The sequence below is a fragment of the Natator depressus genome, chromosome 2, assembly GCF_965152275.1.
Source record: "Natator depressus isolate rNatDep1 chromosome 2, rNatDep2.hap1, whole genome shotgun sequence".
NCBI classification, from domain to species: domain Eukaryota; kingdom Metazoa; phylum Chordata; order Testudines; family Cheloniidae; genus Natator; species Natator depressus.
The window spans coordinates 120,938,150-120,964,280 of NC_134235.1; the positions used below are offsets into that span (position 1 = coordinate 120,938,150).

The 26,131-nt window shown below is 38.0% G+C and overlaps 1 protein-coding gene across 1 annotated transcript in view; it reads left to right on the top strand.

The window, feature by feature from the left end:
* DROSHA (drosha ribonuclease III) overlaps positions 1-26,131 on the top strand; it is a 105,182-nt gene that overhangs the window by 17,272 nt on the left and 61,779 nt on the right. Inside the window, exons 7-14 of the mRNA XM_074944984.1 lie at positions 1,975-2,055; positions 5,496-5,582; positions 5,700-5,786; positions 11,228-11,299; positions 13,070-13,151; positions 14,453-14,524; positions 18,563-18,732; positions 24,465-24,589. Coding sequence (XP_074801085.1) covers positions 1,975-2,055; positions 5,496-5,582; positions 5,700-5,786; positions 11,228-11,299; positions 13,070-13,151; positions 14,453-14,524; positions 18,563-18,732; positions 24,465-24,589 — 776 coding nt within the window. The remainder of the gene's footprint in view (positions 1-1,974; positions 2,056-5,495; positions 5,583-5,699; positions 5,787-11,227; positions 11,300-13,069; positions 13,152-14,452; positions 14,525-18,562; positions 18,733-24,464; positions 24,590-26,131) is intronic.

The following is a 26,131-nucleotide window of genomic DNA, read 5'->3' on the forward strand; positions in this document are numbered from 1 at the left end:
AAAAAAGTTCCAAAAAAGTCATTATGGCCTTGCCAATGGCACACTTTTTATATCTGATTTTTATTCAGTACAGAACAATTTTATTTTGAGTAATGTGCTTTCCCATAATTTTGTTTAGTATTCGGATGCAAAAATGATAGGCTTATAAATGCCGTAGGTAGATATCCCAAAATATTTACAGACCTTCACTCCCACAAAACAGGAATGAACGTCAAGCATGTCTTGCAAAAAATCCCAAACCAAGCCAACAAAAAAACCCGACAGCCTAATTTTTGTGTAAACCACTCTCCCTTCTTGCCTGTCATCTATCCCTAATTCATGCCGTATTGTATCTAACATACATTGCAAGTGCCTTTGGGCCTTACTGGTGACCTAGCTTCTGTGTAAATCCCCATGCACACACCTAAGGTGTTATTGTTAAATAGTATTTGAATATAAGAGTAAATGCCAAGATTTTCAAAAGTGGCTAGTGATTTTGAGACACCTTGGAGGGCCCTGATTTTCATGAAGTGTTGAACTAATTGAGTATTTATTGTATTATTTATCTCTCTCGTCTCTGATACGTAAGATATACAGGCAAGTGAGAAAATGTGCTTTCAGCTTAGACTTGACATGAGAATATTTTGCTAATGTTTATTTAGCACATTTGTTCTTGAAGTTCCAAAGTATGCGACAAACTGTATAAGAGCAAAATACCACACCACTCTGATATTAAGGATGCACAGTTAAACACCCAAAGGTGAGGAAATGCGCACTACATCTTAAGCCCCCTTGCATGTATGTGTTATGATAGAATCTTTGAGGAAAACACTGTCAGCCAAAAAGTCAATAGATTAACCTTCAAACTGGGCTGCCTTTTTTCCCCCTCCAGGCCATATGGAGTCCATTCCCACTGTGCATTTTTGGTTCCCTGTCACTGAGACACCCTAGCCTTCTCTCTGTTGGCTGAGGATGTCCCCCCCACCACGGAGCTCTGTTGGGACCTGCAGACTGCTTCTAAAGGTAAGGGGAGTCCCATGGTGGGTTTTTATACACAACTGCAGTTTTTTAAAGTTTTAAAAATATATTTATACCTTACAAGGTATAAGATGTAATCATTAAAACTTTACAAAACTGTAAAGGGGTGGAAAAAAGAGGGGACTTAATGTACTTCTGTAGATTGGCTCCGGTCTCTACCGGGGGTTCTGTGGTGGGTGTGACGTCACAGCCAGAAAGCATGCTAGGGTGTTGCACTAACTGGAACTGCCCGTCTGCAGTGGGCCCAGACTTCACAGGGCTTGGAGGTAAAAAGAAGGTAAGATTCAATTTTATATTGTATGTAATGCCCCTTGTGACAGAGCTATTTGGTATATTCATCCCATAATTGAGAAATGGTCATATATTTTAAAAAAAATCTATGTTTTTTTTTCAAAAAATCTATGTTCAGGTGACTTTTGAAGTACTCCAGTTATGTCTCTAAAGTACCAAATAAGACCCCGAAACCTACAAACTTTTACACTTGCTTAATTTTGCATACATGGGGTGAAATCCTGGCCCCATTGTAGTCAAATTCCATAGGACCAGGAGTTCACCAACTAAATTCAGTAGAACTACTTGTGTGTAAAATAAAGCCCAAGAATATATAAAGTGCAGAATTATGGCCTAATATTGGCTGCAAGTAGCAGGTTGTTCTAATAAATAAGAAATGGAAAGGCTATACCTTACATGTGATACTGCAGTGGTGTCATTCTGCTAAAGTTGTTGTCCCTGCTTATGCTGCACAAAAAACAATGACAGTCTAATGCTGTTGTGCAGTTTCCTTGGTTTCCTATACAGTTTGCCGCTTAAGTGGATGTCCTAAAACCAATAAATCTTGCAAGTATGACAGGCTCTTTGAAGCATCAGCATTCATGATGTTAAAACCAAAAAAACTTTTCCAGACATCGTCTTTTGTCTTTTTTCAATAAAAGCAGAATCCTATTATGTTTTTGACAGATGAATGATGGGCCACTGTGCAAATGCAGTGCTAAAGCCAGACGAACAGGAATAAGACACAGCATTTATCCTGGTGAAGAGGTAACTAGTTTTGAATATTGCACTTACAAATGCCATATTGTCAGCAGTAGGCAGGTACTTGTTTTGCTCTGACATAAATTGGAGGAAGTTATTGTTTTCGAGTAAACTATGGTGTCATATTAAATCAGTCCGATTTCTTACCGGTTGTGTAATTTCACATTTAGGATGTGCTAGCTGTAATAAAATTCCATAGGAAAACTAGGGAAAATAGTTGCTGAACCTATGCACTCGCCAATTTCTTTTCAAAGTTTCTGAAACATGCAACTAAATTAATAACAAAAAAGCATGAACTACCACTGAGTCACAGATATCCAGGAGATGCACAAATTATGTTTCTGCTGAGTCTTCCCTACAGAGGAGGTGTAAAGGGAAAGTGAATAAATTAGTAACTTTCTTGCTGATAGTAGCAAGACGTGCAATTGCCTCAACATGGAAACATGTCTCCACTAGAAACTGCTAGATGATGTGTTAAGTTTTGACACTTTTTTGATCGGAAAAAAATTACACACAAATGCTACTTTTCTTATGATATAGCAACCTTCCTGTGGAAAAAAATGTTGCTGAAGTCTCACTATTTTTATGTGTAGAGGTAACCGATGCATTGTGGTTGTATTTTTTTGTTTTCCCTCAAAATACAAAGAGCTTTAGAGCACATCAGTTTTAATAGAAATCTTTTTGTGTTATGAGAACGTTAAGAACAGCCATACCGGGTCAGACAAAAGGTCCACCTAGCCCAGTGTCCTGTCTTCCGACAGTGGCCAATGCCAGGTGCCCGAGAGGGAATGAACAGAACAGGTAATCATCAAGTGATCCATTCCCCGCTTCAAGCAAACAGAGGCTAGGGACACCATCCCTGCCCATTCTGGCTAATAGCCGTGAACTTATGTAGATATTTTTTGAACGCTGTTATAGTCTTGGCCTTCACAATATCCTCTGGCAAAGAGTTCCACCGACTGACTATGCATTGTATGAAAAAAATGCTTCCTTTTGTTTGTTTTAAACCTGCTGCTTGTTAATTTCATTTGGTGACCCCTAGTTCTTGTGTTATGAGAAGGAGTAAATAACACCTCCTTATTTACTTTCTCCACACTAGTCATGATTTTATAGACCTCTGTCATATGCTCCCCCCTTAGTCGTCTCTTTTCCAAGCTGAAAAGTCCCAGTCTTATTAATCTCTCCTCATACAGAAGCCATTCCATACCCCTAATCATTTTGTTGCCCTTTTCTGAACCATCTTCAATTCCAGCATATCTTTTTTGAGATGCAGTGACCACATCTGCAGGCAGTATTCAAGATGTGGGCATATCATGGGTTTATATAGTGGCAATATGATATTTTCTGTCTTCCTATCCATCCCTTTTCTTAGTGATTCCCAACATTCTGTTTGCTTTTTTGTCTGCCGCTGCACATTGCGTAGATGTTTTCAGAGAACTATCCACAATGACTCCAAGATCTCTCTTTTGAGTGGTAACAGCTAATTTATACCTCGTCATTTTATATTTATAGTTGGGATTAGGTTTTCCAATATGTATTACTTTGCATTTATCAACATTGAATTTAATCTGCCATTTTGTTGCCCAGTCACCCAGTTTCGAGAGATCCTTTCAGAGCTCTTCGCAGTCTGTCTGGGACTTAACTATCTTGAGCAGTTGTGTATCATCTGCAAATTTTGCCACCTCACTGTTTACCCCTATTTCCAGATAATTTATGAATATGTTGAATAGGACTGATCCAAGTACAGTCCCCTGGGGGACACCACTATTTACCTCTCTCCATTCTGAAAACTGACCATTTATTCCTACCCTTTGTTTCCTATCTTTTAACCAGTTACCAATCCATGAGAGGAGCTTCCCTCTTATCTCATGACAGCTTACTTTGCTTAAGAGCCTTTGGTGAGGGCCCTTGTGACAATCTTTCTGAACATCTAAGTGCACTTTATCCATTGGATCCCCCTTGTCTACATACTTGCTGACCCCCTCAAAGAATTCTAGTAGATTGATGAGGCACGATTTCCCTTTACAAAAATCATGTTTACTTTTTCCCAACAAATTACATTCAAGAATCTGGTTATTTATTTTACCCTACATTCTTGATTTAAACTGTATCTGTATTGTTAAGCCCCTATTTAAAAAACTAATTGGTGATTGAGAAATTCATAAAATTGACCATCTTAAAATTATAGTATAGGTACAGTGCTAGTTCTCAGTATGGTGGTCTTATCCTACAATGGTTTGTATAACTGATCATTCATGACATTGGTCATTCATAAGGTTCTACTGTTTTATTATCATTTTCTCTGTGTGTGACTTTCCAAATAAAAATTGAACAAAATATTTTATGTGGATTCCCCCCCCCCCCTTTTATTTTTTTTTTAAACTGCAGCTTCTCCCTCTGCTCTGTTGCATTTCAGTATTCATGAACATTTCTGTTTCATGGGCTTATTACCCTATTTCAGAAGATTACTCCAGACTGAACCTTGTAATAAACTATTTCAGACCTAGATTAATTTCCCTCATCCCCTCACGCCCCAGTAAATTTTGTTGAAGGAGAAACATTTTTAGCAGGTGAAAATCTTGAAATCTGACTGACTCACGGTGAGGAGATAGCTTCCCCTAAAGATGAGGATGCTGGGAATTGTGGGCTCATAAAAGCCCACTATAGACTCTCTTAATCTGGTGTGAGCCTCAGAGCAGTGAGAACCTATCAGAAAACAGATCCTGCATGGGGTTCCTTTTTGTCTAGTTGCTGGTGAGTATTTTTACCCATTATACCTGAGAGCTTCAGAAGAACCTGAAAATATGAGTCTTGGGAACCTTATAGTCCATTGAACCACATGCAGACCTTCCTACATTTAGGCATAGCCATTCGTGTGCTTTTCATAGGAAGACATTGCGGTCTGCTAGTTAAAGCAGGACACTGGCAGACTTGGGTTCTTTGTCTGTTTCTGATGCTGATTTACTGTGTGATGCTGGGCTAGTTTGATTGATGCCTCAATTTGTCCACCTGTCAAGTGAAGATACCTGCTCACCTTTGCAGTGAATTGAGATTGTCCAATGAAAAAATCTAAGCATAATCTTTATGATTTTTTTATTAATAGGCTAAAATGAAATTATATAAAAAAACAACAAACAAGAAAAGAAAAGCATCTCAACACTTAGATGACTGGCTTCTGTGTGCAAGAGACGTGCACAACAATATGGAGAATGTATGAACTGCACTTACAGTTTGGCCAGAATAATATCCCTGTAGATGTTTCTGAAGTTCAATAAAAAATGTATTATGCTACGTCTCCTCCTCCTCCAAAAATACTTAATTATGATTACCTGTTTTGTTTAATTTTTTTCTACTGAACATTTCATGGATGTTAAGTGTTGTATTCCCTCTTTTTATTTAAATTAACCTTGACTCTGCACATAATTCTATGAATCTTTCTCTTCAAGCCTATTAAGCCATGCCGCCCCATGACCAACAATGCTGGAAGACTGTACCACTATCGAATTACAGTGTCACCTCCCACAAACTTCTTAGTAAGTACTTTATAAACAATTCCAGCCAATAGTCCAGTTCAATTTATTTTAACATTGATCTGTGTCGTGCCACAGCTATTTTAACTTTAACTTTTTTTTTGTTTTTGTTTTTTTTAGACAGACAGGCCAACTGTTATAGAATATGATGACCACGAGTATATTTTTGAAGGGTTTTCCATGTTTGCACATGCTCCACTGACAAATGTAAGTATATTCATTTTATGCATGGTACTTTTCTAGAAGGCAGGCTATTTCTGTCCTTTTAAATAGCACTTGTATCAATCAGTGGTACATGTGCTTTGAAAGGCTTCTTGTCAATTTCACTTGAAAATGGGAGGGTGACATTTGTGCTAATGATACTCAGGTTTTGTCCTGACTAATTGGGGTAAGTTTTCCTTTCATACTGTGATTGAGGCTGTAGTGTGCAACAGAATAACATTTTTGCATGTGTCAAAGTTTGAGAATGAAATAAACTGTGGATCACTTGTTAAAACTGTTAATTGGATTTAAATTAGATTAACTTTTTGAGTTGACAAAGTTAATAGAAAAGAGAAACCAATAATTTTAACTGATAAAATGGGAACGGATTAGTTCAGATCACCTAGTTTTAGAAACCTTGACTACAGCAGAAGTTTACTAAAAATGTCCTATAGTTTCCAACATCGGTTCAGCTTCCCATCAGATTGTTAGTAAAATGATGCATTTATGGTTTGGTGGGGCTATTTAGAATCAGGTATTTTGCAGCTTCAATGGAATCCTACTCTACCTCAAAAATGGGTGCCCCTGGTATCCCATCATCCTTTTGTTTCTCAAATATTAATTACTTTCATCTGATAGTTATAGAGTTTAAGGCCAGAAGGGGCCACCAGAACATCTAGTCTGACCTCCTGCATATCACAGGTCACCACCTACACAGTAAACCCAACAACCCAAATTATGCCCAAGTATTACAGCCCTCAGGAGACTAGACTGTTATGTGCCACAGACAGAAAATAGGAGGGACCAACATGCACCAGTGCCCAAGCCCCCACAATTGCTGAGAAGTGATTAAATGAGATATATCCAGATGATCCCAGCAAGTGACCCAGCCCCCACAACAGAGGAAAAGGGGAAATAAACCCAAGGTCACTGCCATTCTGATCTGAGTGGAAGTATAGAAACACTTACCAGGAACTGTATGTTTACAAGAATTAATCAAAGGAATACTGTCCACTTAAAAAATCACTCCTCTGCTTACAAATTTTATACCTGCTATTGTTACAAGAAACATCTATTCTCTCCCCCCAGAACTTGCATGGTTCTCAGTGAGAGATTGGGCCCCAAAATTATTCTGATTGAAAGGGATTGAGAAGAATATGTCTTCCTTTTTTCAGTTTGCTCACTTGATGCTTTTGACAGCTCTCTGTGTATGATCAGTTTCACTGTTTTCTCTCTCTAGTCAGCTGGTTGGTTGTTTTTCCCTGTTGTTTCACACAGGAACATGAACAAGAGAACCATTTTAAACAGTAGGAAAATGTGATTGTAAAACAAGTATCATGGAGACTAGAACACAGCTACAGTGTAGTAGTAGGAAACACATTTTAACTATTTTTTTTTTTTTATGTGACTAGATTTCAAGTTGCCAATTTAGTCACAACTTGAATTTGTTTGGTCTCATTACACAAATAAGGAACATGTCTGCATTGCAGAATCACATATGAAATAACAGGATTCGCCAAACCTGATTAAGAAACAGTGTCTAGCTGACTAGACAAGTGATGGTGCCTGTGAAAGGAGACTCCACCGTTCCTTGACAAAAGTAAATGTGATTGGGGTTTCAGAATTCTCTAAAACCTTTTGCTGTGATCGTTCTCTTAGCTCTGGTTTACATTACAAATTTATGTCGGTGTAACTACGTCCATACCTGTGAGCGTTTCACATCTACACTACAAAATTAAGTCGACCTAATTTACATCGCTTGTGCATGTCTGCACTTTGCTCCTTGTGTCATCAGTGCACATCCTCACCAGGAAGGCTTGCACCAATTGAACTGTCAGTGTGGGGCATTGTGGATTGTCTTCTGAAAGCCTGCAACAGTTGATGTAAGTAATGTAGTGTCTATGCTGACACTGCATCGGCCTAACTACATTGACCTAAACTCTCCACCTCCACGAGAGGTATAGTTAATAAGTCGGTGTAGCGGGTGAATTACAACAGTGGGAGCGAAGTTTTAGTGTAGACATTTACAGAAGTAGGTTGACATAAGCTGCCTTGCATCAACCTATCTCTGTAATGTAGACCAGGGCGTAGTATACATCTAATCCCTGATGTACACAATGCTGTGTGTCAACAAGAGGGCTTCTCCTGTTGACATCGCTACTGCCCTCAGAGAAGTGGAGTACCCCTCACCGCTGGGAGAAGCTCTCCTGTTGATGTAGATAGTGTAAGTGTTCAAAGGCAATTTGTCAGATAGGTTTTCTCACCAGTCCCTCCATTTTCATTTTGGGAGACATGGAGCAGAAAAAAACACTTAAGCATTTTTATTTGGGAAGGTATTATTACTAAGGATAAAGGAACCACCTTTTCTTTAGAATACAAGTCCACTCTAAGTCAAGCATGGCATGGAGAATTACAGACAACATGTGTTACAGAAAATTCTTCCTCCAGAGGCAAAGAGAATTCACACTGCCCTGTATGAGCTGATACCTGAAGATGTTCAACCTACTTCGATTGTGGAACTTGTGTGTTTTGGGCACAAAACTACTGGAGCCTCACTTGCAGTTCTCTTCCTGTACGCTTTTTGCTAACTGTGAAAACGGTCAGCAGCAAGTGATAATTCTGACAGATTGCTACTCTTCATTGCAGACATATGGTCATAGAGCAACACCACACAGTCTTTTCTGATATCAGCAGGAGAGTAGATAGGAAAGGTCTTCACAAGGAGAATGCTCTTGCTGCACTGTAAGGCTTTTGACAGCAATTATGGGGGAATTGCCGTTTCAGAGGCATTTCAGGATATGCTTGATAAATAGCAGATGGCTAAGTGTAGCATCCACATGGTTCTTTGCAAGGTTGGAGATAATATAACAAAATATTTTAATGAGACAAATTTGTATAGCTGAGGAGGCTTCACTTGCACCCTGCAGCTCTGTAACAAAGCTGCGTTATTAGTCGAGCTGGACAAATATTAGATAAAATGATATGTCAAATCATAGATGTTCAATGAATAATGCATCATTTGTGTGAAGTTATTCAACCAGCTTTATTACAGCATTATTCTTTGAATCCATTATTCAACAAATAGCATTCTTCCAGCTTTTTTAAGTGCAGCTGTGGCTGGGAAACTTGTTCATAGTTATTTGGAAGTTAGTCACCTGTTTAAAGAATCCCTTTTCTGCTCTCTTTATTCTGCACAGAAGACAAATGGAAATAGTCCTGGCTGTTAAGCAGCTGATCCAGAAAGTCCTGACTTGGTCATCTTTAGACATCTGTTGGAAAATAAATAGGCTCTCATGATATTTTAAAGCATTGTTGAAATAAATGTGACTGTTATTTTTTCCCCAAACATTGAGTAACATGTCTTAATATCCAAATTCTTAATTTCTATTGAAAGGTATCCAGTATCAGATACATTTGAAGAAAGAGGATTTGTCATATTTTTAATTTGATATTGGTAATCTGTAGGGGTTTTTGTTTCTGAATAAACAAGTTCATAACGGGGGGAATGTCTACAAAGATGGTTACATCTGGAATCTTCCTAGCAACAACTATACTTAATAGATATAGCCTAAAGATTAACATTAGTGAGAGCTGTGTATTTTTGGGGGGAGGAAGGGAGCGTAAGCCCAGGGCCACGGTGCTGCAAGCAGATGTATGCAGACAGGAACTTGTACTGTACCTGTGAATTGAATTCAGCATTCCTCTTTGCAGGTACAGAGATCCCTTGCAGGATCGGGGCCTTAAATTGCTTCAGTTTCATGAATCATTGATCATTATGAGGTGGTCTCTTATATTTGCAGGGACAGTGAAAGCTTCAGCCATGTTGGCTTAAAAATGGCAAGAATTTAAGTTCTCTCATGGCTCACTAGAAAGACATGCAATTGTGTGTGTACTGGATTGCCTGCTTGCTTTTTGCATCAAAACCTTCAGAATCCAAACTGTAAAGCTGTATGGTATAGGTGCTAAATTTTAAGATCAGTGGAAATGGCACTTCTAATGATTGAAAGGGTAATTTAAATATTCTTTTAATATTTCAGTACTACACATGAGTAGAGTCTTAGTAGTGAGTTTTACAAACCTAAAAAGAAATTGACAAAGTATTTTTCACAATTGAAGTTAAAACTGGCTGTTCAAAAACCCCTTGAAAGCACAAAACTGCAATCCTGTCCATCCCCTCCATCATCCTCCCCCCCCCCCATTTTGTATTATACAGGAGTCCTGGTTTGTTATACAATTCTTGTGATTACTGGGGTGTGATAAGGTTCTTTTTTAATGAGGGGAAGAAAGAAAAAAACCTTTAAAAGCATGCCATCATCTTGAAGACTATGTTTCCGTATGAAAATTCATCCCAGCACTCTCCTCTCTCCCCCCAAAAAGTCTCTACCTATAACTGATGGAGATTACAGGAAAAAAAATTTTTTTTCTCTCTTTTCGGTGTGTTTACTTCATGTGTTTGACAGCACTTTATATACAGTCAGTTGCATTTCCTGTCTTGTGTACTAGCATTATGACATATGTCTCATGCCCTGATCTGAGAGAGCTGGTGTATTTACTAGTAACAGCTGCAGTAGAGCTGAAACTGAAGGGGCTGCAGACAAAAATGAAGGTGAAGGAGAAATGGAGAGTTTGGCCCAAGTATGTGTGGTAGATATCTTGAGCCTGCCCACTCTTCTTTCCTGTAAAGACCCTCATAATAATAAGCAGTAGCAGCAGCAGAATAGAAAAAGTTCTGTAATATTTTGACAGGGAGATTGGAAAACTATTTTCCAGGGGTATTGTAGCAATTTTTTTTTAAATTGGTCAATTTAAAAAAAAAATCAGGTTGACATTGTCCCTCTAAAAGAAGCAGGGTGGTGGTGGGGGGCAGTCTGTGGACTTTGCAAGCTTATGTACTAAAAATTGATTAAATATTTGGCTTACGAGATGGTTTAGTTCCCCCTTACATGGTTTTTAGCTCTATTTTGTGTAAACCTATAAATCTGTACTGCAAGTCCCTGTGTCATGCTCCCATTACATAAAGATGTTTTAAGACTAATAGAATTAATAGTGGGCTAAAAACACTTTGCCTCTAGGTCTCTGGACCAGTCTGGCACCCTCTACGATGCACAATAAATTCATCTACAGATATAACATTTTCAAAATGGGAGAAGAGAGATCTGTTGGTTACTGAATTTTGCTTTTGCTGAACAAAACGTAGTCTCCAGTAGATGGCATTGTTTGACCAGTGATTCCCGTCAGTCCTGTGTTATTTCACAAGCAGAGTTATTATAGTCATCTATTTCTCTCTGTCCCTCCTGCCCCAAACTTTGTGTGAACTCACCGAGGGAACAGTTTTACTAAATGCCCTTTTCATCAGATGGAAATTCTTAGGAATCAAAATTGTAGGAGTGATCCAGTCAGCACCATATGTCCTTTCAAACTGAACTTCTGTTCTGTTTTCCTTCCAGATTCCTCTATGTAAAGTAATCAGATTTAACATTGACTATACTATTCATTTCATTGAAGAGATGATGCCTGAGGTAAGGAGGATAATTAGTCAAGAGATCAGTTTAGGTTATGAATTGTTGATGTGTTTAAAGGATTAACTCTGTCTCATCTAGCCTCATGCACCCTCTGAATGTATAGCTGAATGGAAACCTATGATTTCTACATAAAGCTTTAAGCATATATCTAGAACACTATATATTGAAAATGAAATTGAGAATACTCAGCTTTAGCCATACCTCTTTGAACTTTTCAAAGGTCTGTACGAATATATTTCAGACAGTATGCCTGTGAAATAAGGTAAGTATCTGTTGACTTTACAAATGGGGAAACTGAGGCATAATAAGGTGGTGGTTTGCCATTTAAATCAGTGGTAGAACTAAGGGCTTGTCTACACTGGTACTTTACAGCGCTGCAACTTTCTCATTCGAGGGTGTGAAAAAACACACCGCTGAGCGCAGCAAGTTTCAGCACTGTAAAGCACCAGTGTAGACAGTGCACCAGTGCTGGGAGCTGCGCCCCTCGTGGAGGTGGGTTTTTCTAGAGCGCTGGGAGAGCTCTCTCCCAGCGTTCTGCCGCGACCACACAAGCCACGTTAAAGCTGTAAAGCCATGGCAGCGCTTTGGTGTTGCCAGTGTAGACTAGCCCTAAGACTAGTATTTGACTTTTTTTGATTCCCAGCCCTGAGATCTGGTCACTAGAGCAGGGCTGTCTTTTAATCTAAACTGATGCCAAAAAAAAATCCCTAAAAATACAAAAAAAAAATTCCAGTTTATAATGTGGTTTGTATTAAGACGGTTTTTGATTAAGCTAAATTTGTGGAGTAAATTGCTGCAATGGAACGTCATGTCTAGGTGTAGATTCACCCTGCATATTAACTACTAAGATAGGATCAATGTTTAGTTTAGTCCCATATATTTACATATTTTTTCTTTTTCTTTTTTCTGTCACTCAGCAGTAGATTTATCTAAATATATGCAAGAGGCCAAAAATTCCAAAACAAGATTAAATGTGGATCTCAGTGTGATTAACTTCCTGATACTGAATCTACTGTGCTGTCTCCAAATCTTGATTTAAAGTAATAAAAGGACAGCAACCAAAATAAGGAACTTGTCTTTGTGGAGTCCTAGTCAATTGTCTGTGCCTGTGGCACTGCTTGCAAACCTTATTTAACAAGGCACCCTTGCCAAAGAGATTTTGTTGGGTTTGGAATTTTTGGTTGGCTTCATATGCATACAATTCATATTGACTTGAGCTGTTATTTTATATAATTTGTATTGACCTGAAATAGTGTTTTTAAGACACAGTCTCCTTGTTTGTGGCTGAAAACTAGCGTGGCTTCTTTCCCAGTTGAGCTGAGGAATTTCTCTGCTCTTAAGATCATAATCCTCAATTTGTGATGTACTTATTTGTTGCTTAGGGAGTGGTGGTGATATCACCATTGATGATTTATAAGCTTTTTAGCAAGAAAATGCAGGAGTGGGGAATTATGAGAGAGGTGTTTGTAATAAATATCATCTCTTTAACTTATTCAGGTGAGAGGCTTTTGGTGCATAGTAAATTATCTTGCAGTCCTGAACTCATAATATCTGTCTCCAGTGTGGATTTGGGCCTTTAATAAAGAACACTTAATATGCATTAACATGCTTTCAGAAGAGCCCTCAAATGCTACGTGATGCTTAAATGAATAACAGACAGTCATATGCCTAAAGATTTACTAATCATTGAGCAGTATCGTCTCCAAATTGTATTATTTATTTGTTGAAATATTTGAATAATGATATTCTGGCCTTTTTCTTTTCCAGAATTTTTGTGTGAGAGGACTTGAATTATTCTCTTTGTATCTATTCAGAGATATTTTGGAACTCTATGACTGGAATCTTATAGGTAACTGTACAGTTAAAAATATACACACAAAGAAATATTAAATGTTCTTTATGAATGCAGTAATTATGCCTAGGTTTTAAAGCATGCTTTGGTTTAAAAGGAGGACTTGAAGTAGCAAAATTGAATGTTTTCAATTTTAAATGGTATGGATAAGTTTCCGGTTTGCTTTTACCAAGAGCAAACCGTTTATCAGGGTTCGTTATAGTGGGTGTATAGAAACTAACAGTACTCAGGGTTGTCATCCAGGTCTCCTGGGTAAGACATTTAACACTTCCTTAATTACTCCTACATGATTTTTGTTTTTAATGAGCTGTTAATTATATTATGTATATTGCACAATAATGTGTTCGTGAGGCTTTGTTGTCTGGTGTCAAACAGAATGCTGTCTTTGCCCTGACAAGCTCACAGACTAAAGGCATCTGTCCTATAGTACAATGAAACTACAAAATAGTGTCATATAGGCAGCTATATAGTATTTCTATGCTTACTGAGCTGTCATTAGAGCTGAAAATTTTACCAGGATATGTGGAAATATACATACATTTTAAGACTGTGACACAACAAAATTTCAGAGTTAAAACTTTTGCTCAGTCTAAAACAAGAGAAGTTTCAGAAGAACTTCACTTTAAAATATGTAAATATATTTTGGTACTTGGCTTTTCCTATGAAGATTTATGTAATGCTTGCTGTAACACAGAGATGCATATACGTTTAATATTTTGTGTGTGCTTCCTTTGGTTAGTTGTTGAATATCTTTCATAGTCCGGTTTTTGGATTAAGTATTACTGGCTTTGATTGTACTGTCCTTTACTTTTTAAAATTGTAAGTCACATACCGTTTTGGGCTTTCCTTTTCACATGAAGCTTTAACTGATATCATTGGAAAGGAGGAAGTCACAATAACATAGACCATTTTTTTTTCTCCTTAGTCTGTATAAAGATAAGTACTATTATTGGAACAAACTAATTGGAATGAAGACAAAATCAAAACAAAAGCAAACTCTTTATTCCTGTGTTTTTATAGAATTTTTTTGTAATGCATTGATTATACAAGCAGAATTTCTTCTTGCTGCCCACATGGACATTTCTGTTATATAGTGGACCAAAGAGTACATTATTTCTACTTCCCCTTTTTCCGTGCTGTGTTTTAATTTCACCAAGCACTTAGATATTCTGGGTGAAACTGTGGCCCTGTTGAAGTCAAACTTCCATTGATTTCAGTAGAACCAGGACTTTACCCTCTGTTTCTGCAAATACGTTTTCAGAGGCTTAATTCTTTTTCTGTTAATTTTCTTATTTAAGGTCCTTCATTTGAAAACAATTCTTGCTGTCCAAGATTTCATTTCATGCCACGGTTTGTGAGGTTTCTTCCAGGTAAGTTTATATCGTGTGGTTGGTTGAAAATTAGGCTTCCAAACTCCTATGCATCTCTTCAAACAAGAAAGAACCATTTATATGGGCCTCGGAGCAATGTCTTCACATGGACTGAAGGTTCAGGCAGAATCACTTCATTGGTTTGTACTTGGTCCTCGATGTGAAAGTTTTATTTGCAGTCAAAAGAGCTAGAGACTTGTTTTTTTGTTTTTTTTTTAATGGAAGCTGGGATTCTGGAGCATTAACATATGAATCACCAGAGGAGAAAAAACATCAGTCTGACCTGCTTTAATCCAACCCTCAAGCCAAGGAACAGTCTTTGGCGGAGAAAGGACTGTGTCTACTCTTGTATGGAAAGCCTACTTAGGGGTTTCCCACACCCACAATATCTGGGGGAAGATCCTCCGTTGGTATACATTTTCATAACTTCAGTGGAGCTATGAAAATACATCCCAGTTGAAGATCTACCTCTGGTACTTCCAGGAGAATCATTTCCACAGAAATATTCTTGATATGTGAGCAGTCGTCTATTTATTTTGGCTATTCAGAGACCTAATGTCACATAAAGTTTGCTTTACCTCCTAAACAAGGGTTACTGGTAGCTGTGTGGAGGAGAGGGGTATAGACCACAGGGACAGTACTTCTCCATCCTTTAGGAAAAGGTGTTCACATACATTTAACCACTGATCCTTCAAATGACAAAAGTTTAATTGCTCCTTAGTGGTACAAAGACACCAGGTTTCTTCTTCTCCTGGAGATAATAGTTACCTGATCCCATAAAGTTACAGCCTAGTCATGGCTGGTCACTCAGAACCAAGACACCTCTTTCCATCCCAACCTAGCACTTATTTCAGCACGGCTCATGAGATAGCAGAGGTACTTAAGTGTCTCAAGCTCTCCAACTTCTTAGGAGGAGTCTGCAAGAACATATACCATTCAAGTGTAAAAGCTTTTCAGTCTAGTGTGAATAGGCCCTGGTGGATCCTTTTGCTTGCCTCACTCAAAAACTTCTGCTTTCCTTTCTATTTTTTGCCTCAGTCTTGGATACAGACATCAGCACTCAGTTTATTTGCCATTTCGGTTTTCTGTGACCTTGTAGAAAGTAAACTCCTCTCCTGCTCTTCCCTCTGAGTACAGGACTAAGGGCCATCTTGCATTTAGTATGTCCCTCTAGACTGCTTCTGGTGGCACATGATTATTAATACTGTCCCCCAAAAAATCTCAATTTGAAGCATTTCTCGCAGACACTTCTAGCAGAAGGGTTTATTTTAAATAGCAATGATTTCAGCTTGCTGAACAAGTGAGCTTCAGGCTTTAGTGACTGATCCACCTTATTGTAAGTACCATGGGATAAAGTAGAATGGCTTTTGGTCTTAATCTTTTCCAAATAATAGCCTCTAAGAATGTACCTCCAGCTTTTTAACTAAGAGTGCAGATGTGGCATGAAACAATCTGACTTGAGGAGAATCATGCCTAAGACCCTGTCTACACTGAGATTTGAACCATAAATGAAATTTTAAACGTAGTTGTAGCTAAACCAGCTTCAAACATGGTTTGGCTTGCCTCTGCAGTCAGGTTCTTAAAAGCTGTCAGACTGCATCTATCACTGTTGTTCCTTAGCAGGCCTGCATCTTAAAATTGTATTCAGTCAAAAGCAAATGTATGATGTTTGGTGGCAAACATCAGTTCAGCTCTTTTCAGGCGGTTTGCAAAATTGGCCACATGTGGCTCTGGGTCATCATTTGATCTCAGTACAAAATGAAAATAGATTTGACCTATGTGAAGTGTGTAACCTATTTCTAGATTAGAAGTTGTCTAGTTCTATCTTGCTAGATTTGGTTGGTTGTTTTTGGGGTGTATCTCTTAAACTGGTGTTTCCACATTGTGAGGCATCTTATCCCTTTCTGATTGTGAGTGTATATTATCATTCCTGGGGCGTCTTAATCTCTACAGAGTGGGAATCCATCGTCCTCAGTATATTTGCAGAATATTATTTATCTATAGTTCTTTGAAGATATTGGTGCAATAGATCCCCACACATTCATCCACTGCCTTCTTAGAGATATAGGGATGAGTTGTTCGATTCCTCCTGCTTCCCCCCCCCCAATTTTCTTGTCTTATGTCTTTCAAACAGAGTTAAAGAGATACAGTCACAATGTCTGCATGGGCTGGCTGAGATGGCAGGCATTGTGTGGCTCAGAACATTGAGCTAATCAAGTCATATTTGCGCAGTGCCATGGGCCTCAGAGGTGAAGAGCGGTAATCTACTGTACCTAATGGTTCAGAATATCAGGGAAACATACATTATGGAGTATTTGATTTTCTTTGGGATCGTGGTCAGCAGAGAGGGAGTCCACAAACATGAATGATTTTGACCATGAACACTGGAAAAGCCTAAAAGAGGCCAGATTTCAGAACTGGGTCCAGTACCATCGTCTTTGGCTTAGACCACATCATAGACTCTTGTGACTTCATTAGCCCCATGTTTGTTAAAGTAAGCAATTTGGTGTACATACCTAGCTGCTGCTGCTCAGGGGCTACCTCTTGCCAAGTTAAATAAATTAGTTGTTGCCAGGTGAGGTCAAATGGGTCCTTTATAAAGGGAATATTTTCAAATTAAGAAGTTGTTTTTGCATTTTAGGCTGCCTCTGTATCTCATTCAGTCTGCTTCTGTAGCTCTTAAGAGTAGTCTGTCATTACAAAGGGAGTTTGGATATGTTCCCCAGTTGTGAGTTTTATATTGGAATTTAGAACAAGGTAATTCTACTGAAGAAAGTCTTCTAGAAGATTACTAGGGTAGGTCATGTTCCTGACCGTCCACAATCCTAGTATTTTTCTTTACTCCATCGATCTAACCCTGTTGGAATTGGAGAATCACTTGCCTACTTGTTTATATTGGTTGGAGTTTTAAACTGTACCACCCTGACGTGGTGATTCAGGAAGACTTTCCATAGGATTCTCAGAATATTATTGCAGTCTTTGTGCTATAGCATTTTCACCAGAATATTTTTAGCCCTTAGTTTCTGCTCATCTCCTTGCACAAGACCCTATTAGTGTTTCAGATAGCATACTGTGACATACAGAACAGGCCAGCTTCTGGAAGGGAAATGGACTGAAATTTTCTGCTTCTTTGTAATGATGAATCCTTTCACTTAATGATGTCGCCATATTTACAGATTAAACTCTTTTTGTTTAAGGAAAGGATTTGAGAGTCTCGTATCTGAAGGAATCTTAGTAGCATGCCTCATCTTCTATCCAAACGTTTCCTCCACAAACAAGTTTACATGTAGAATTTGAGTGGTGGATAGCTCCTCAATAAAATGCCTGACAGGACCATTATGAATTAATCTCTACTTTTGTGGTCCTCACGGTCAGGATTGACTGCCTAGTCCAAGTCAGGGTGCTTTTTATACTTGTCACAAAACGCAGTCTTGGCAGTGTGCATTTCTTCACATCTCAGAAGTAGTTAGTGTTCACATGTACTTGGTTCATCCAGAGACAGTAACTCAGCATGAGCCCAGGCTACTCGTTAGTCTTCATTACTGCAGGTGCAGTACATAAACACTGAATATTAGTCCATAATGCCAGGATAACTAATTGCATGCATCCATAAACGTCTCATAAAATTCTTGAATGTTCCTCCAGAAAGCCACATAATGTCTAAATGGTTTAAAACTATTGTTGTAAAAGGAAATGATAAAATGTAAACAGGCAGAAAGTAACTGGACTATATAACTTAGGGTTCTACATGCAGATTTTAAAGCTCTTCGGCCAACTAAGTTAACTTGAGGCTTTGAGAAAGATTAAGCTATTATTCTTTCTACCATTAATGTTATTGTTTCTAGTTGAGCAAATTGAGGTGCTTATGCATGTGCATTATTCATCAATAAAATGTTTGTGTTCCTATTAGTTAATTATTTGGGCAGTTTGCACTTTATTTAACCCGTCTGAACATTTTACTACTTATGCATTATTTTCCTTTAATAACGCTTTGAAGAGAGGGATATTTTTAATAAATGTTTTTAATCTGTTTTTAAGATGGAGGGAAAGAAGTGCTGTCAATGCATCAGATCCTACTCTATTTGTTACGATGCAACAAACCTTTAGTCCCAGAGGAGGAGATTGCCAATATGCTTCAGTGGGAAGAGCTGGAATGGCAGAAATATGCAGAAGAATGCAAAGGAATGATCGTTACCAGTCCTGGCATGGTACTGCAAACATTTTTAATTTATAAACAAACCAGGCATGCACTATGATCGTGGTTCAATGAGTTCGGTGCAGGCTAAATTGGAAAGGGAGAAGGAATCCAGAGGGATGAACAAGAATCCTTTGATCTCAGTGCTCTTGGAGTAACTGTATTGAAAGTATGCCAAATGTAAAAGAATTTGGGGATGCAAAATATGATAGATATCTGGGAGTGAATTCACTTGATCCAGCACCTGTACGAAGTTCACACTTGCTGCCCTATTCTTTGGCAGACTGGGTGATGTGCAAGACAGGTTTACAGACTAACAACATATCAATGTGTACATGGGGTTGCACATGTTTAAAACATTGCAATTTCAAATTTGTTCCCCTTGTGCATATGTATTATGATAATCTTTAATTACACGATCACATACTATTTATCCAGAGCACCCCTGCTTCATTCTGAGGGTGGGTAGTTATTCAATAATTCCTTTTATCTTCCTTCATCAATGTGTGACCCCAGGCCTTATTTAATGTACACCAACCAACTCTGCACTGAATACAGAATTGTTAATTTTCTTATTGAGTGCTTCACTGACAGTAATTACTTTATTTTCGGAACATCTTGTGATATTAGGTGGTGGTATCATCCCTAGTTCACACGTGGAGATCTGAGGTCAGGAGATAGTAATGCCAAAATTATCAACTGTCTACTAATGTTGAGTACCCAACTTGAAACACGTATGGCCTGGTATTTTCAGAGTACTCGGTTTTTTTATATCACTTTATACATTGAAAACACAGTTTTAATCAACTTCAGTTGCTGCTGTGAATGCTCAGCGCTTCTGCAAATTTGACTCCACGTGTCAGTTGGGCACCCAGAAAATGAAGAACACACTGTTAATGGCGCCTTTGAAACGTTGGTTTAAATGACCGGCTCAACATCACTCAGTGGCGGAGACAGGATTAGAGTCTGATTATCTAGGGTGGCATTCAACTTCCTCAATCACAAGACCACTCTTTTTCTTATGGAAATGCTCTGCCTCGTTCTCCTATCAACTTCTGCAACAAATGAGGCAGGGTTTTAAGGACAACAGCCTCCTTTACTACAAAACCCTGAATCAGTTCCAGACACAGTCCATTCTGTGTACTGAAAAAGCATATCTCTGATGTAGCCAGCATAACTTTCTTGCCAAATTTCAAGTTCCTCTTTCAAAGTATGGCGGTACTAGAGTTTCTCAGTAAAATAATTGTAAGGATATTTTTAATTTGGGCAGAACAATGTATTTTCCTTAACCTCGCTCTAGGTGAACTGTTCATGCTGAAACTTTTTAAAAAATCAAAAATAAATCAGTCTGTGGCAAATTCTCAGCATGGAAAATTTCAGCCCAAATGGTTAAATTTTGGCCAAGTTATAAGCAATTGAAAACAGGATCTTATAACCGAAAGTATTAGGCAGCCTTAACAGTAGTGCTGCCTATAGTAAATGTCATGGACTCTGACACACAAGAGTAATATACAATAATGGAGGTCACTATAGCCCAGATTCCCAGTTGGTGTGAATTGGGATAGCTTCATTGACTCAGTAGAGCTATACTGATTTGAACTAGCTGAAAATCTATTCCTTCTTGTTGCATGCAGGGCTTTTGATTTCCATTGTTAATCAAGAAACACAGATAAAACACCCCCCCCCCCCCAAATGAAAAAGAGTCTGATGTTTATCCAGTACAAACTGGAAAAACACCAGAAATGATTCCTGGTATCTAAGGTCTTGTCTACACAGAGCAGTAATGCAGACTATGGGGGTGTGGTTTCTGAAGCGCACAAATGTGTTGCGCATTAATTGATCCATGCAGACCTTGTTGGTATGCACTAAAGGTTCTCTAGTGTGCAGAATCTAGTGCTGTTTGAAACAGTGCTAGGTTAAAACGCACGTGGGAACATTACAAAACAATTACAGATTAGAGTACACACTACTGAAGTGAGTAATGTATATTATATACATATTTTTAAATACAAAGAGAAAGCCCTGAAAGCACCTATTTTGTGGATATCTATGTAAAACTCAAAAATTTCTAAAATAATCAGCAGAAAATGAAATTAATAAACACAAAAAACAGAAGCTGTAGTTATATGTAAACTTGTAGAAAAAATATATGGTACTAATGTATCATTTAAGAAATAGTATGTACTCATGTAATTAAAGCATATGCACAAGGGCATTGAGTTTGCATGTGTAACATTAACTTTGAGTACTTAACTATCCAGTCTTGACATTCTGGAAGGAAACTTTATGGGATGAATTTGTGTGTGGGTGTTGGTATGTGTATACAAACACATAAAGGCAATTCCCTATGCCTTAAAATGTTGTTGTTGTATTTTAATACCATGAAGGGAAGAGATCATTAATGCCCATTTTTTCTTTCAAAAAGGTGTGACAATTTGTTTTTTCTTAGTATGTGGCTTTTTTTAAGTGATTACTACATGCCCTGAGTGTAAAAGTAAGTGAGAAATGGAGTATGAGAGTATCTTCCATGCCTTTTATCCCCTATTTGATCAGCAGATTCAACTTTATTGTGAAGACAATATGAAAAAATGCTTTAGAAAATGACATCTCTTAAATTCAGTTTTTGTCAACTTAATACAGCAAAGTAAAAACGCTGTAAAGATAAAAAAGTAAACATTTATTTTGCTGTTTTTCTTCACAATATCGTTTGTGAAATAAGAATTCCTGCTGGGAGGAAATAAAAAGATAGAGAAAAACTGGATTATTTTAAAATTTGAAGAATAAATATGCTATATGGAGAAGAGAAATATTATGATAGGCATAAATCTTTTTACATTTAGATTTAGACTTTAAAGAAGTAACAGTAGACCAGCATTATTTTAAACAGTTTAATATATTCATGTCGTTTTCTTAGTTTCTCAAATTTGGTTTGGAAAAGCTAATCTATAAATTTTAATCCAATATGTAATACTTTAATCTTTCTTTTACAAATCCTGCTTCTTTTCAAGCGAACATAAATACATATTCTATACAGTTATACCACCCCCACCTGCAATGTCATCAGATTTTTTAAGATACGCAAACGTCTGGCTTGATCAATATTTGGATGGGAAAAATAGCACCTCTTTCCTGTCAGTCAGTACTGAATCAACATCTGTGTATGCTTCAAAGTAGTACTGTGTTGCTGGAGGTTCCATGTTTTGGATGAGATGTTCAAACCAAGTTCATGACCATTTGTGGTCATTAAATGACCTCATAGTATTGGGGTTTGTCTACACGTAAAACACTGTGGTGGCGCAGCTACACTGCTGCAGTTATGCTGCTGTAGTGCTTCAGTGCAGACACTAGCTACACCAAAGGGAGGACTTCTGCATAGGATGAGGTAATCCATCTCTCTGTAAAGTGGTAGCTAGGTCGACAAGAGAATTCTCCTGTTGACTTAATGCTGGGGGTTAGGTCGCTTTAACTCTATTTCTCAGGGGTGTGGATTTTTCACACCCCTGAGCGACATAGTTATACAGATCTAATTTCCTTGTACAGACCAGGCCCTCTTCATAAGAAATATAACTGTGAAAGGAGAAGACTAATTTGGTTGTGTCCTCTTTGCTTCTTAATGATGTACTGTATGATTAAGGTCTCAAATGTTTTTTGTCTTTAGAAATATTATAAATATCAAGTGCGGTCATCCATATTTTTTGCTGGAGGTCTACTTGAGAAACCAGACAGTTGGATGTGGATCTTTCCCAGCCTGAAATGGAAGGAGAAGGGGTTTGAGTCTTTCGCAAAGAGTTCTGTTGTGAGAATTATTTATCAGGCATTTGTTAACGTCTGTTTAATTCAGAAACAAATCACAAAGCCAACGTACTTTCAAAGTTAGGTGCCTCAAGTTAGGCCTCAGTTTCTATATTTAAGTACCTAAATAAAAGTGGTGTGATTTTTAGAAGGTGCTGATTTCCCATTGACTTCAGTGGAAGCACCTCCAAGCCACTGTAACTTAGGTGTCTAAACTGTAGGCATCCAAATTCAAAAAGGTTGGCCAAAATGTTTTTGATAGTTTGAGATTTTTATTCTGTTAATCAGGTTTAGTTTCCTTAGTACCCATGGTATCCTTATCCTACCAGTTTCTCAGATGTCTTCCAGCAAAAGCAGGGTAGAAAAGACCTGAGTTTCTAATGCTTGGGGGGAATCAGAAAAAAAACAACTTACTTTAATAAATAAAAACCTTTCAAAGTTGCCTTCATAGATCATAAAAAAGCAAAAAGATTATAAACTTATTCCATTTCTTTTTGAAAGTGACTTGTCCTTGTTAACTTCCAGTTCCAGAAACAGCATTCAGTCTCCTAAAAATCCTCCCTGTGTTTTCATTTTTAAATCGCTTTCTTCTTCTTCATATCCTCATCTAAATGATTATGTATATAAGCCTTAAAAAAATGTCTTCACCTGTTTGCATGGGTGGAGTAATTTTAAAGATTAAATTTTTTGATGGGCAAGTGAAATGTTTCATTTTCCATTATCATGTAAAAAGAATAGTTGGTAAACATTTATTTTCACTTGGACTGGTAAAACCTACATGTCAGTATTATAATTCTGTCCACTGACAAGCATTTTCACCATTTAATTCCAGAAGTGGCTGCACTTCACCAGTGGGGGAAATAATCCCTCTATATAGTTGGTATCTGTTTGTAAAACACTTTTTTGGGGAATGATTTGTTATAAACACTTTAAAAAGAATATAATTATGTAATAGCAATAGCCATTCAGTAACTAATAATGTCGTAAGAAATAAGGTAACTTTTCTATGTGGAAGTTCTTTGCTAAATTGGCAGTTTTAATATAAAGACAACTCTAAGTAATGTATCTTTTCAGACACTTCAGAGAACTGGATAGCTTTAGCATCATCCAAACAGCTAATTGCCAGGTGGGAAATCGTTTGCATACATAACAGAACAGCTTGCAAGATAATAGAGAAAATATTTGTGCAGAGAGATTCAACTGTGGAACTTAAGCTAAGGTTTTTGCATATGCTACAAAGAGCAATACAAACGGCACGTTAACTGCAATGATCTGGAGTTACTCATTTTCTCCATTTTTAGAGGTCAAGGGAAAATCACTTCCTTCTACAGTTTTCCTTTAAAATGATCTGTTTTCAAGTGCAAAAGGGACAAAGTATTCCTCATTATTCAAAACTGCGTTCCTCATTATACACATTGACTTTGGAGCATTTTGTAAGAGTGAGGCTACAATTTTTAATGCCACTTAGTCTGTGATTGGATGGGTCTAATAATGTCTTTACTTACATTAGGTAATCAAGATTAGAGAGGTGACATGGTCTCGTGAACCAAATACAGGAATAGTAGTCAGAAGTATCAGGATTCGATCCTGGCTCTGGTACCAACTTAATGTTTGGCCTTCAGCAATTCATGTGAAATTCTCAGAAACTCTCAAAATCTCAGTTCCTCCTCCCCTGTAAATCAGGATAATACCTGTACTGCAGGGTTGTTGTGATAACCAATTAGTTTACATTGCTCAGCCCTGTAAGTGCCACATATTATTATATATTAATGGTTTTCTACATATATAGCTAAAATATCGCTCTAATTGATTTCAATATGTTGAAAGTCTTCTCTGCTTCTCAGAATGATGATGTCATTCATTTGTCAGTTCCTGGTCAACATCATAATGTATCCAATAAAATATCACTAGCGCTCTTGTTAATTAGATAAACTGTATTGATTTTCTTCCTAGAAACCCAGTTCAGTTCGTATTGATCAGCTGGACCGTGAGCAGTTCAACCCTGATGTGATTACTTTCCCCATTATTGTTCACTTCGGGATACGGCCTGCTCAACTCAGTTATGCTGGAGACCCTCAGTAAGAAATTTTCCTCAAAGCTTATGTTTAAAAAAAAAAGTTACTGTTTTTTCGTTTGTTGTTCAGGAAGGGCCTAGTCACATGACTATTGAAGTTGATGGCAAGCTTACCGTTTTCTGCAATGGGACTGGGAGCAGGAGTTGGCTTTTATAAACTAGAGAATCTGAAATGTAGCTGCTTTTTCCTCTTCTGAATTGTAATTCTGTTCTGCACTTCCTTTATCAATTTTAGATTTTCAAAGTGAGCACGTCAAATTCATGCAATAATAAAATTATGTACTTGGTAGAAATGTTATGAAACCGGTGGCTATGTCCTTGTCCCGGATCAGCCGTGCCTTTACTGCAGCTACCCGGTCTACCTCAGCTCCACTGCTCTTTATACTTGTGCTATAGCTTGATGAAACCTAGTGTATGTGTGTGTGAGCAGGGCAATCACACCCCTAGCTCAGAGTATAGACAGAGCCTAAGTTGACTTCATAAATCTAGGCCCTCATGTTTTATGTGAAATACGTATTACTAAGGTATTCAGAAAAGTTCCATTTGGTGTGTTTTTTCTTGTCCAAGTTTTTGATGTAGCTAAGTGAAACCAGTTATAAATCAATCTTTTTTATTATTATTATTTTCTTATTCCCCTGTTCATCCCTGTAGTATCTGAGTGCCTTCAATGCAAAACTGGTAGCAATAGCAAAGTCCCTAGTGGATTTCATGGAGTCTCTGCCTCTCCTTTTTTCATAGAATCATAGAATATCAGGGTTGGAAGGGACCCCAGAAGGTCATCTAGTCCAACCCCCTGCTCGAAGCAGGACCAATTCCCAGTTAAATCATCCCAGCCAGGACTTTGTCAAGCCTGACCTTAAAAACCTCTAAGGAAGGAGATTCTACCACCTCCCTAGGTAACGCATTCCAGTGTTTCACCACCCTCTTAGTGAAAAAGTTTTTCCTAATATCCAATCTAAACCTCCCCCATTGCAACTTGAGACCATTACTCCTCGTTCTGTCATCTGCTACCATTGAGAACAGTCTAGAGCCATCCTCTTTGGAACCCCCTTTCAGGTAGTTGAAAGCAGCTATCAAATCCCCCCTCATTCTTCTCTTCTGCAGACTAAACAATCCCAGCTCCCTCAGCCTCTCCTCATAAGTCATGTGCTCTAGACCCCTAATCATTTTTGTTGCCCTTCGCTAGACTCTCTCCAATTTATCCACATCCTTCTTGTAGTGTGGGGCCCAAAACTGGACACAGTACTCCAGATGAGGCCTCACCAGTGTCGAATAGAGGGGAACGATCACGTCCCTCGATCTGCTCGCTATGCCCCTACTTATACATCCCAAAATGCCATTGGCCTTCTTGGCAACAAGGGCACACTGTTGACTCATATCCAGCTTCTCGTCCACTGTCACCCCTAGGTCCTTTTCCGCAGAACTGCTGCCTAGCCATTCGGTCCCTAGTCTGTACTTGGTAGAAATTTTTTTTGGGGTAAAAAAAATCTGGTGGATTTTCGGTTTGTTTGTTTGTTTGTTTACTTGGCAGGATGATTTGTTTATT